At 40.3% G+C, this 13533-nt stretch overlaps 1 protein-coding gene across 1 annotated transcript in view; it reads right to left on the bottom strand.

Annotated features, from left to right (window-relative positions):
- LOC311124964 (NLR family CARD domain-containing protein 3-like) overlaps nt 1–8043 on the bottom strand; it is a 9031-nt gene extending 988 nt beyond the window's left edge. The window contains exons 1-5 of the mRNA XM_084199056.1: nt 7920–8043; nt 7564–7648; nt 7206–7434; nt 5059–6833; nt 114–156 (exon numbers count right to left, since the gene is read on the bottom strand). Coding sequence (XP_084055182.1) covers nt 114–156; nt 5059–6833; nt 7206–7434; nt 7564–7648; nt 7920–7987 — 2200 coding nt within the window. The 5' untranslated portion in view covers nt 7988–8043. The remainder of the gene's footprint in view (nt 1–113; nt 157–5058; nt 6834–7205; nt 7435–7563; nt 7649–7919) is intronic.
- Between the last annotated feature and the right edge of the window lie 5490 nt (nt 8044–13533).

Genomic DNA, 13533 nt, shown 5'->3' with positions numbered 1-13533 from the left:
CTACAGCTGATATTTAATATGACCAAGTAAGTAATGATGGTGGTCTTTGACTTTGACTTCACTTGAATTAAGACTTATTCTTAGTCATATTCTTCACAGCAGTCAACACTCACATTTTCTAAGTCCAGGTTTCATTCTGTTCTCTCCACCATGTTCCACACTGTAGCGGTAAGCAGAAGAACAGACAGTCATTGAGGCATACACCTGAATTCACACACACACACACACACACACACACACACACACACACACACACACACACACACACACACACACAACACACACACACACACACACACACACACACACACACACACACACACAGTCAGCTTATAACTTTGTCCAAGTGTGTGTGTGTGTGTGTGTGTTTGTGTGTGTGTCCACTCTGTGTGTGTGTGTCCAGTGTGAGTGTGTGTGTGTGTGTCCAATGTGTGTGTGTACATTGTGTGTGTGTGTGTGTGTGTGTGTGTGTGTGAGTCCAGTGTGTGTGTGTGTGTGTGTGTGTGTGTGTGTGTGTCCAGTGTATATGTGTGTGTGTGTCCAGTGTGTGTGTGTGTGTGTGTGGGTCCAGTGTGTGTGTGTGTGTGTGTCCAGTGTGTGTGTGTGTGTGTGTGTGTGTGTGTCCAGTGTGTGTGTGTGTGTGTGTGTGTGTGTGTCCAGTGTGAATGTGTGTGTGTGTGTGTCCACTCTGTGGAAAAACTTGTGTTTCCCTTTTGTGCCAGTGTGTGTGTGTGTGTCCAGTGTGTGTCCATCCAGTGTGTGTGTGTGTCCAGTGTGTGTGTGTGTGTGTGCGTGCATGTGTGTCAAGTGTGTGTGTGTCCTTTGTGTATGTGTCCAATGTGCGTGTGTCCAGTGTGTGTGTGTGTGTGTGTGTGTGTGTGTGTGTGTGTGTGTGTGTGTCCAGTGTGTGTCTGTGTGTGTCCAGTGTGAGTGTGTGTGTGTGTCCAGTGTGTGTGTGTGTGTGTGTGTCCAGTGTGTGTGAGTGTGTCCAGTGCGTGTGTCCAGTATGTGTGTGTTTGCCAGTGTGTGTCTGTGTGTGTGTGTGTGTGTGTGTGTGGGTCCAGTGTGTAAGTGTGTGTGCGTGTGTGTCCAGTGTGTGTGTGTGTCCAGTGTGTGTGTGTGTCCAGTGTGAGTGTGTGTGTGTGTGTGTGTGTCCAGTGTGTAAGTGTGTTTGTGTGTCCAGTGTGTGCGTGTGTCCAGTGTGTGTGTGTGTGTGTGTCCAGTGTGTGTGTGTGTCCAGTGTGTGTGTATCCAGTGTGTGTGTGTTTGTCCAATGTGCGTGTGTGTCCAGTGTGTGTGTGTGTGTGTGTGTGTGTGTGTCCAGTGTGTGTGTGTGTGTCTGTCCAGCATGTGTGTGTTTGTCCAGTGTGTGAGTGTGTGTGTGTGTGTGTGTGTGTGTGTCCAGTGTGTGTATGTGTGTGTGTGTTTGTCCAGTGTGTGTGTGTGTACAGTCTGTTTGTGTGTGTGTTTAGTGTTTCTGTGTAAAGAGTGTGTGTGTTTGTGTGTCCAGTGTAAATGTGTGTGTGTGTGTGTGTGTGTGTGTCCAGTGTGTGTGTGTGTTTCTAGTGTGTGTGTGTGTCCAGTTTGTGTGTGTGTGTGTTTGTCCAGTGTGTGTGTGTGTGTGTCCAGTGTGTGTGTGTCCAGTGTGTGTGTGTGTCCAGCATGTGTGTGTTTGTCCAGTGTGTGAGTGTGTGTGTGTGTGTGTGTGTCCAGTGTGTGTATGTGTGTCCAGTATGTGTGTGTTTGTCCAGTGTGTGTGAATGTGTCCAGTGTGTGTGTATGTGTGTGTGTGTTTGTCCAGTGTGTGTGTGTGTGTGTCCAGTGTGTGTGTGTGTCCAGTGTGTGTGTGTGTGTGTGTCCAGTGTGTGTGTGTTTGTCCAGTGTGAGTGTGTGTGTGTGTGTGTCCAGTGTGTAAGTGTGTTTGTGTGTCCAGTGTGTGCGTGTGTCCAGTGTGTGTGTGTGTGTGTCCAGTGTGTGTGGGTGTCCAGTGTGTGTGTATCCAGTGTGTGTGTGTTTGTCCAATGTGCGTGTGTGTCCAGTGTGTTTGTGTGTGTGTGTGTGTGTGTGTGTGTGTGTGTGTCCAGTGTGTGTGTGTGTGTGTGTGTGTCTGTCCAGCATGTGTGTGTTTGTCCAGTGTGTGAGTGTGTGTGTGTGTGTGTGTCCAGTGTGTGTATGTGTGTGTGTGTGTTTGTCCAGTGTGTGTGTGTGTACAGTCTGTTTGTGTGTGTGTTTAGTGTTTGTGTGTAAATAGTGTGTGTGTGTGTGTGTTTGTGTGTCCAGTGTAAATGTGTGTGTGTGTGTGTGTGTCCAGTGTGTGTGTGTCTAGTGTGTGTGTGTGTGTCCAGTTTGTGTGTGTGTGTTTGTCCAGTGTGTGTGTGTGTGTGTCCAGTGTGTGTCTGTCCAGTGTGTGTGTGTGTCCAGCATGTGTGTGTTTGTCCAGTGTGTGAGTGTGTGTGTGTGTGTGTGTGTGTGTGTGTCCAGTGTGTGTATGTGTGTCCAGTATGTGTGTGTTTGTCCAGTGTGTGTGTATGTGTCCAGTGTGTGTGTGTATGTGTGTGTGTGTTTGTCCAGTGTGTGTGTGTGTCCAGTGTAAGTGAGTGTGTGTGTGTGTGTCCTGTGTGTGTGTCCAGTGTGTGTGTCTGTGTCCAGTTTGTGTGTGTGTCCATCGTGTGTGTGTGTGTCCACTCTGGGTCACACACAAACACACTGGACACAAACACACACACTCATACTGGAGACACACACACACACACACACACACACACACACACACACACACACACACACACACACACACACACACACACACACACACACACACACACACACACACACACACACACACACACAGTCTTTATATAACTTAGTCCAAGTGGTGGTCAGAATGTTTGTCTTAACTAGCCTGATAACTCCAACATGTCTGATATCAACATTGAAATAAACCCTCTACATACTTGAGTTTCTCCAGTCTGCAGTGTGGATCCTCTAGTCCAGCTGAGAGCAGTCTGACTCCTGAGTCTCCTGGGTGATTGTAGCTCAGGTCCAGCTCTCTCAGGTGTGAGGGGTTTGACTTCAGAGCTGAGACCAGAGAAGCACAGCCTTCCTCTGTGACTAGACAGCCTGACAGCCTGCAAAGAGTCAAATCATATTAAAACCACACTGCAATTCTTTGGTGGTGAAAATAGTGGCAGTATATTTTTTCTACATATTAAGATATATCAGTGTCCTGAAACCTGCCATATCTATTCATAAATTAATGTATCATTATTAGAAATGATCATAATATTGTGTGTAGAGAGAAAAATGTATAGTACGAATATTTGAGTAGACTGACCAGAGCAGTTTAAAAAGCAGTATCAGTCAAAAGACAGACAGTGAGGTATCAGATTTAGATTGTATTGAGTATACAGTCCACACCATATCTATTTTGACAGTGAAGATAACATTTTAAATGTGGATCTATACTCCAACATTTTGGATTTGAGATCAAATGTTTCATATGAGGTGACAGTATATAATGTCACCTTTTATTTGAGGGTATTTTAATACATATCTGTTTCACCGTTTAGAAATGAAAGCACTTTATGTATCTAGTCCCCCCATTTGAAGAAGTCATAAGTATTCTGACCATTTCACTTATAATTCATTAAAGTTGTCAAAAGTTGAGTATTTGGTCCCAAACTCGTTGGTTGAATTTGCAGTTTGTTTTGGTTGTGTTTTGGGTTATGTTTTGTCCAATAGTAACTGAATGGTGGATGATGACTGGAGTAATTTTCTGTCTAAGTGAGTAGATAACATGTTTCTAAACACTACTAAATTAATCCTGATGATGCCATGATTAAGAAAAATCATGAATGAATCATGAATAATAATGAGTGAGAAAGTTACAGAGGCTACAACAAAACATGCTAACCTCTCACCATTACCAATAACAGAGGGGGTATGATCCTTGTTCCTCTGTAACTTTCTCATTCATCATCATTCATGATTCATTCATGATTATTCATAATCATGGTAGCGTCCACATGAATGTAGAAGTGTTCAGAAACATCTTCTATTCTTACTGACAATACAAGTGAAGTGACTCCAAAATGACAGGACATTATTCACCATTCAGTTTCTATTGGGAAAAACATAATCTAAAACACAACCAAGACAAACTGCAAATGCATTCAACAAGTTTGTAGAATCACAAGCTTGATGTAATCACTGTGGGTAAGGAATATGGGACCAAATACTAAACGTATGACTACTTTAATACAATATAAGTGAATATGTCCAAATTATTATGACTTTTTCAAATGGAAGAACTAGACACATAAAGTGCTTTCAAATCTAAACAGAAACACAGATATGTATGAAAATACCCTCAAATAAAAGGTGACATTCTGTACTGTCGCCTAATATGAAACATTATATCTCAAATCCAAAATGCTGGAGCATAGCACCAAATGTAAAACTGTAAGCTTCACTGTCCAAACACACTTGGTGTGGACTATGTGTGCCTGGTAAACACATGTGGATCTGGTGAACAGTTATCACTTGTTGACCAACTATAGGAATACTGACCTCAGAGTCTCCAGTTTACAGTGGGGATTCCCCAGTCCAGCAGAGAGCAGCTTCACTCCTGAATCCTTCAGGTCATTGTTACTCAGATCCAGCTCTCTCAGGTGTGAGGGGTTTGACTTCAGAGCTGAGACCAGAGAAGCACAGCCTTTCTCTGTGACTCCACAGAATGACAGCCTGCAAAGAGATCATCATGATTTTACAAACACACTGTTAATTTAACACCAGTAGTGTAGAAGGACAATGGCAGATGCATTTGGTTTTTTCTCTCAAACAACATATAGATTCATCTTCCGTCTCCTAGAATTGTATGGTCATATTGTTATACTAATGTGAACATCAATGCACTGATTCAGTAAGTTTTTCAATGTAATACTATATATTATATACATATTATAATACATATATTTCTCTAAACTGAATATTTCTTCCTGATGATTAGTACTTAAATGTCATTTTATGTACTCACAGAGCAGCTCTGGAGGCTTTGACCACTGGCAGCAGCCTCAGAAGACCTTCCTCTGATCTGGAGTATTTCTTCAGGTCAAACACATCCAGCTCCTTTTCTGAAGTCAGCAGCACAAAGACCAGAGCTGACCACTGTGCAGGTGACAGTTCTTTTGCTGAGAGACTTCCTGATCTCAGGTAGCTTTGGATCTCCTCCACTAGAGAATGATCATTCAGTTCATTCAGACAGTGGAACAGATTGATGCACCTCTCTGGAGAGGGATTCTCCCTGATCTTCTCCTTGATGTACTTGACTGTTTCTTCATGGCTCTGTGAGCTGCTTCTTGTCTTTGTCAGTAGACCTCGTAAGTGCTTCTGATTGGACTCCAGTGAGAGGCCCAGAAGGAAGCGGAGGAAAAGGTCCAGGTTTCCTGTCTCACTTTGTAAGGCTTTATCCACAGCACTCTTGTAGACACTAACTTCAGGCTTGTCTCTGGACTGCGCAAAAAAGTAGCTGAACATTGATTGAGGTTTGGCCATTAGATTCTCATTGTTGTTGATGAATGTGAGGAACACATATACAGCAGCCAGAAACTCCTGAATGCTCAGATGCATGAAGCAGTACACCTTGTCCTGGTACAGCCCACATTCCTCTTTAAAGATCTGTGTGCACAATCCTGAGTACACTGATGCTTCATTGACATCAATGCCAGCCCTTTTCAGGTCTTTTTTATAGAAAATCAGATTGCCCTCAACAAGCTGTTGAAAAGCCAGTTTTCCCAGTGACAGAATGCTCTCTTTATTCCAGTGTGGACCTGTCTCTTCTTTCCCAAGATACTTTTCATTCTTCTGTTTGGTATGAAACTCCACAAGGTGTGAGTACATCTCAGTCAGAGTCTTGGGCATCTCTTCTGTCTTATGTTTCAGCATGTGTTCAAGGACTGTTGCAGAAATCCAACAGAAGACTGGAATGTGGCACATGATGTGGAGGCTCCTTGATGTCTTTATGTGTGAGATGATTCTTCTGGCCAGGTCCTCATCACTGAATCTCTTCCTGAAGTACTCCTCCTTCTGTGGGTCATTGAACCCTCGTACCTCTGTCACCTGGTCAACACACACTGAAGGGATCTTATTGGCTGCTGCAGGTCGGGTAGTTATCCAGAGGAGAGCAGAGGGAAGCAGATTTCCCTTGATGAGATTTGTCAGCAGAACATCCACTGAGGTTGACTTTGTGACGTCACAACAGATCTTGTTCTTCTGGAAGTCTAGGGGCAGTCGGCACTCATCCAGACCATCAAAGATGAACAGAACTTTGTACTTGTCGTAGTTGGAGATTCTTGATTCTGTGGTTTCCTTTGAGAAGTGATTGAGAAGTTCAATCAAAGTGTGTTTTTCCCTGTTCATCAAATTCAGCTCCCGAAAAGGGAATGAAAATACAAATTGGACATCCTGATTTGCTTTTCCTTCAGCCCAGTCCAGAATGAACTTCTGCACAGAGACTGTTTTTCCAATGCCAGCGACTCCCTTTGTCAGCACAGTTCTGATAAGTTTGTCTTGTCCAGTTAAGGGTCTGAAGATGTCGTTACATTTGATTGCAGTCTCTGGTCTTGCTTGTTTCCTGGTTGTTGTCTCAATCTGTCTCAGCTCATGTTCATTATTGACCTCTCCTGTTCCACCCTCTGTGATGTAGAGCTCTGTGTAGATCTTATTGAGAAGTGTTGGGTCTCCTTGTTTAGCGATCCCCTCAAAAACACATTGAAACTTCTTCTTTAGATTAGATTTGAGTTCACGTTGGCAAATCACAGCAAGCTCATCTGAATCTAGAAATAACACAGAGGATATTAATATTACGTATGTTTTAAAGCCTACAATATTCTAGGACTGTTATGACATTTTAAATTATAATAATTTTTTCGCTTAACTGACTGTATAAATGTGTAAATGTTTTCATAATGCATTACAGACTGGTGTGACTGATTATATTATTATTGGTATTATCTCTCTCTCTCTCTCTCTCTCTCTCTCTCTCTCTCAACACAACACATTCTTCTGCTACTTGATGAGGTCACTAGGTGTTGTGTTAAGGCTGCTACAATATCATTTAGTTACACAGCTACTTTAGCTGTACTTTAGCTACAGCTTTTAAATGTTTGTTATAAAACAGCATTCAACATGAGGCAGACAGCTCTTACTTTTCTCCAGTGTGTCAGCAAGCTCCTTCTGGTTCATTTTCCTCAGGACGTGCAGTGTGATCTTCAGAGCCCCCTCTCTGGCACTGCTCTCCTGCTTCTCATCTTCAGCATCCACCACTTCCTTATCCTGCTTCTGACTCTCAAAGCCTTCTGGGAGTTCTGGACTAAGAATCCTCTTGAACCTCTTCAGCTCCTTCTTCACAAATGTCATAATATTCTCTTCAAGCAACTGAAATAAATCAAGTAAATAAGTTAAGCAAGAGAATAATTGCTTTCTCATTAACACATGAATGAATGATTGACAGATCAACTTTACTTGAGGTAAACAAAAACAAATGTACATAACAGGACCACATACACTGAATATGGAGGCCAGGTCTGTTTGATGACTCTGGGAAGACTGACCACTGAGAATCTCTGACTCTGATCTCTCCTGTTGGTTTCTGTGGACAAAACATGATATTACATTTCCTCATCCAGGGAGTGCACACACACACACACACACACACACACACACACACACACACACACACACACACACACAGGGAGGGAATGTAGTGTTTGTTTAATATTGTTTTAGGACTATGAAAATGGAAAAAAGGATTAGCCTATGGATTATGAAAACAACAAAAATAAATGGTAAAATGGGAGAGGAGAAATGACTAGAGACAGTGTTGTTTAACTCACTGACCATGACCCATGAGTTCTTCTTACCTTTGTTCACTAGAAAAGGCTCCCTCTCTAAACTCTATAGGTAGAGCCATAGACCAGTCACTCTTCATGGACACACAGCTGGGTACAGGGGAGGCTGGTCTCTCCTGCTTGATTGGACTTCAACACAACAGAGACAAACATTACGTCTCTCATCTACTCTGAGCTCAGATGGGGAAACATATGAAGAGTTTCATTCCAAAACGCTATATATCCATTTTCAGAAATGTTGGTAAATTAGCTGTTATTGTTTGAAGAAATTATGAAAGAGATTGGTGTGTTTTTTCACTAGCTAATCATGGCATGTGATTGTTCAATGACAGACATGTATTTGTTTAAAATCTATCACTTGATGGTTTCATTTCAGAGAGACAAATAATCATGTTTTTTTGCAAAATGCTATATATCTGCCTCACTCTCAGAGAAATAAGTAGTACTGCTAGGTTTGACCCAGTAATAATATATATATCTGCCTCACTCTCAGAGAAATAAGTAGTACTGCTAGGTTTTACACAGTAATAATATCTGCCTCACTCTCAGAGAAATAAGTAGTACTGCTAGGTTTTACACAGTAATAATATATCTGCCTCACTCTCAGAGAAATAAGTAGTACTGCTAGGTTTTACACAGTAATAATAATCAAAAAGAACGCTCGATCGAGGTGTTACTTTGGCAGATAATGTCACCCTACTAAATACATCGTTTTTATTTATTTTTTATAATTAACAAAATGTATGTTGTTTTTGGTTTATGTCAGTTTCATGTGCTATGCTATAAATTGTTATTTTATTGTTGTAAGTGGTAAAATGAACTAGAAAATGTCATATTTTGCAATTCTGAGTAATTACTACTTTAGTAAGGATATACTTTATTCAGTACTACTGCAGATACTAAATAATTCCAATAGATGGCAGCATAAGACCATGAATGACATTTCAGAAGATCAGTTTTAGTTTTCTCCCTGGATACACCACCACTCCCCCTCACAGGAAAACTCCTGCACACGCTTTTTACTGTCCCTTTCCACACTGCTAACGCAATAAGCCTGAACATTAATTTAGTCACCTCTGGTCGAGAAAAACGTATTTTCCTAGTACATTCATTGTCAGATTCATCAACCACCCGAGCCACTGCCTCTTCACCCCGCTATCACCCAACAGCGAGGTCAGTACAGGTGCATCAAAGCTGGGACTGAGAGAATGAAAAAAAGCTTCTATCTCAAGGCCATCAGACTGTTAAATAGCCATCACTAGCACATTAGAGGCTGCTGCTGCCTATTGACATCATTGGCCACTTTAAGAAATGGAACACTAGTCACTTTAAAAATATTTACATATCTTGCACTACTCATCTCATATGTAAATACTGTATTCTATAATATACTACTGTATCTTAGTCCATGCCGCTCTGTCATTGCTTGTCCATATATGTATATATTCTTAAATTCCATTCCTTACTTAGATTTGTGTGTATTAGGTATGTGTTGTGAAATTGTTAGATATTACTTGTTAGATATTACTGCACTGTCGGAGCTAGAAGCACAAGCATTTCGCTACACCCGCTATAACATCTGCTAAACACGTGTATGTGACAAATAACATTTGATTTGATTTGATGTAACTTATTGGCGGGCTGGAAGATGCACTCTTGTCTTTTCTATTCCGAGGTTATTTACTCCCAATATAAGATATTAAGATTATTTTCTATAATGCATGTATACTAGGGTTGAGGTTAGTGCATCTGACTAGTAATTATTTACCCGGGGTTCAACACCTGCTATAGTCACTATTTTGTTGCTCTTCCAAAAGCATCACAGGCCTAATACGAGATATATAGCTAACTAAAGTAATGAGTGACCATCTTAGAAAATCATGGGACATATAGTATTTGGTTGCATAATATTTTATGTCAATCATATTGCTGCTTGTAGCCTATAACTGATGCTTCGTTGTCTTATGCTGCCATCTATTGGAAATATTTAGCAATTAAAAGTTATTAATTCACATACAGACATTGGTGAGGCAGCTGAGAAATAAAGTGTATTAGATCAGTCTCAAACCTGCCCCACGCCAATTGCTGGACTTTCACACAGAGGTTACTAGGTCACCCAATTCAAACCACATTTGAAAAATAAAACAAATGTGTCTTATTTATCGAGTGTTCTGTCTTGCAATTATACATATAATAAAACAACAACAAAATAATCAAAACGCTATTTAATACTATAATTGTATTTACTAAGATAATATTATTACTAAAATAGTTTCTAAAAGTGTTCTAGGCTACCCTACCCTAGAATTAGGGGTTAGGGTTACGGCAAAAATAGGTTATAAGTAGGGTAAGAGTTTCTGTATAGCACTTTGTGACATCTGCTGGTGTAAAAAGGGCTTTATAAATACATTTGATTGATTGTTAGGTTTAGGGTTTCTATGGTAAAAAACAGTATGGGTTTATGGCACTCTTGCTTCTCCTTGTGGCCGTATGTGGGTACTACATAACTCATTCATTACATTTACGTCATTTAGCAGACGCTCTTATCCAGAGCGACATACTAATGTAAATGTTAACCTACATGGTTGACGCTCACCAAGTAGCCATAACCTTGTTAATAATAAATTACCTGAGGTTAACCTACATGGTTGACGCTCACCAAGTAGCCGTAACCTTGTTAATAATCAGTTACCTGAGGTAAACCTACAGGGTTAACGCAGGCAGGTCTCATTGATAACAATAGTGAAGCTGGCATTGTGACGCAGAACAATGGACATGAGCAGAGCCACACAATAAACTAAACCAAGTCTTTACAGTCGGGTACATTAGTAATATTATTTTATTTATTTGTATATGTAAAACAAACATTCAACGTTTTTTTTATAACAATATTTTGAGATCTGGGCCCATATCTACAAAGTATCTCAGTGTAGAAAATTGGTCTTATAAGTGCTGAGAATTAAGACATTTTACTCTTATGGGTATAAATGAATGCATAGCATTTTGTCTTCGGTTTGGCAGATTAACTCATGCTTATTTCTGAAGATAAACTCATGTTTTCACCCAGCTGCTAAGGAGTTGGAGCTGTGGCAGGAGTTGGACCTATGGCAGAAAGGTGGCTGGTTCGAATCCCGGGCCGGGCGCTGGAAAAAACGGGTGGGCTTGATCCGACCACTGGAGGGCTGCTGGGTTCACATCCTCAAAACAATCACCTTTCGTTGATCAGAACTCTAGAGGTTCTTCTTCACTGAACCCAAAAATATATCAAACTTTTAGTGGTTCCATATATTAAGGAAGTGATAGAAGCCTTTTTGGTTCTATAAGGAACCTTCTTTTCTAAGTGTATAATAAACACGTTTTTCTTTTGATTATTTAATTACCTACATCATGTTATTTCAAGTTATCCCTTTGGAGCGCAACATCACGTTGTTAAAAAATAATCCTAAATTGGCCATGGCTAAAAATTGGGCAATTGAAGGCATCTAGGGCGAAATATGTGTTCGATGAAAATGAACATTGTATGCAACGTAGTAGGCAACATTATTGGCAAGGGACTTGATGCCTACGATGTCAAAGCTATTTAGAGTTGTTAAACGGGTGTGAAGAGTGTGTTGGTATAACGGTAATATTGTCAAAATTCTGCTTGTAACAACCATCAGAATTGGTTAAAGAAATATGCATTCCATTATATTAGGCAATAATGAAGAGTAGGCAAAGTGGTTGTGTCGTATTAAAATTCTATCAAATGTTTTACATTGCAACGAGTCCAGTCAGGGTGCTGCAGAACCCCTGCAGTACCTCCACTGACCCCGGATTGAGAACTCCTGATTTAGCAGATGCTCTTATCCAGAGCGATTTACAGTAAGTACATTCATCTTAAGATAGCTATTTATTTTGTAAATAATATTAATAAATTCTTCATGAAATTGTCATCTCACCTCTTAGCTTTGGTGTCATGTTCCCCAGAGAGACGCATTTTAGAGGCAGGGCCCCCCTCCTCTCTCTCCCCAGAGAGACGCATTTTAGAGGCAGGGCCCCCCTCCTCTCTCTCCCCAGAGAGACTCATTTTAGAGGCAGGGCCCCCCTCCTCTCTCTCTCCAGAGAGACTCATTTTAGACCACTGACCCCTAAACAGAGATGCAGCATGTTGGTTGTGGTTAACACAGTGACAACTCATTCTAGAATGTCCATTGTTCTCTTTTACTCATGATCTCTTAGAAATAAAACATTTACTAACGGACATATCCAAACAGTCGGGTGATTTAATTTAATCACATGAACATTGTTACGTTCCCAAGAAATAAAACATTGTCTCTCAAACAGAAGAAGGAACTAACAAAGAGTCACTAACAACAACCAAAACGAAACAGGTGGTTTTAGGAGGGGTTCTGAAAGACACTCATGGGGGTGTCCACTAGTGATGCAATCAGAGGCTTTCTGAACGCTTTGGGGCTTTCACCAAATTGTGCCGAAAATGCCATTGATAGATTTGAGTGCTAATAAACAACATTTAGTTAGAATGTGGGGTTCGCTTTTTGCCTCCAGGTTCACTATGTTTTGAAAAACGATGCATATGTGACTTTCAACGTGGCACCGTCATAGGATGCCACCTTCCAACAAGTCAGTTCGTCAAATTCCTGCCCTGCTAGAGCTGCATTATTATTATTATTATTATTATTTTTAGTCATTTAGCAGACGCTCTTATCCATGTTTGTTGATTTATGTAATGGCATATATTTTAATGCTTTATGTAATGTATTTTATCTATTGAAATATAATTTTGATATAGTTTAAAATGTAGTTTCATGGTCATTTATTATGTTTTCCAGAATCTCCAACCAAACTCTGAGATCAGTCTCTCCAGTACCCAGTCATCTGTCCATGAAGAGTGACATCTCTATGGATCATCCTATACATTTTAGTGATAAATCGGGACCTTTGACCCCAGGTAAGTTACTGGTCAGAATTGATGATATTACTATTGAAGAGGAGAATCTTCTAGATCTGAAACCAGATATATTTTGTGTATCTGAGCATATCATTTGTTGTTTATGTTACATATTTGAATACACTGAGTGTACAACATTTTCCACAACATTTCCAACGGAGACCATCAGGTTGGTAAGTCATCATACTGTAGCTCAAACCTACTGTGATGACGACCTAACTTTATAATAGTTCGTAGCCTACCTAGCAGAATCTGCCCGCCTTTCTTTCAAAATCAACACATGTATCCTTCTTCTAATGCAGTGGTGTAAAGTACTTAAGTAAAAATACTTTAAGTTTTTGGGGGTATCTGTAATTTGCTATTTATATTTTTAACAACTTTTACTTTTACTTCACTACATTCCTAAAGAAAATGATGTACTTTTTACTCCATACATTTTCCCTGACACCCAAAATTACTTGTTACATTCAGAAAATGGTCCAATTCGCACTTATCAACAGAACATCCCTGTTCATTCCTACTGCCTCTGATCTGGCAGACTCACTAAACACAAATGCTTTTTTAAAATGATGTCTGAGTGTTGGAATGTGACCCTGGCTATCAGTAAATGAAAATAACAAAAAAATTGTGCCGTCTAGTTTGCTTCATATAAGTAATTTTAATTTTAATTATTCCTAC

Source organism: Coregonus lavaretus, assembly GCF_964263955.1.
Source record: "Coregonus lavaretus genome assembly, contig: HAP1_SCAFFOLD_594, whole genome shotgun sequence".
In the NCBI taxonomy this organism is placed as follows: domain Eukaryota; kingdom Metazoa; phylum Chordata; class Actinopteri; order Salmoniformes; family Salmonidae; genus Coregonus; species Coregonus lavaretus.
The sequence above is the reverse complement of the archived record's forward strand: the minus strand, read 5'-3'. Positions and strand labels throughout refer to the sequence as shown.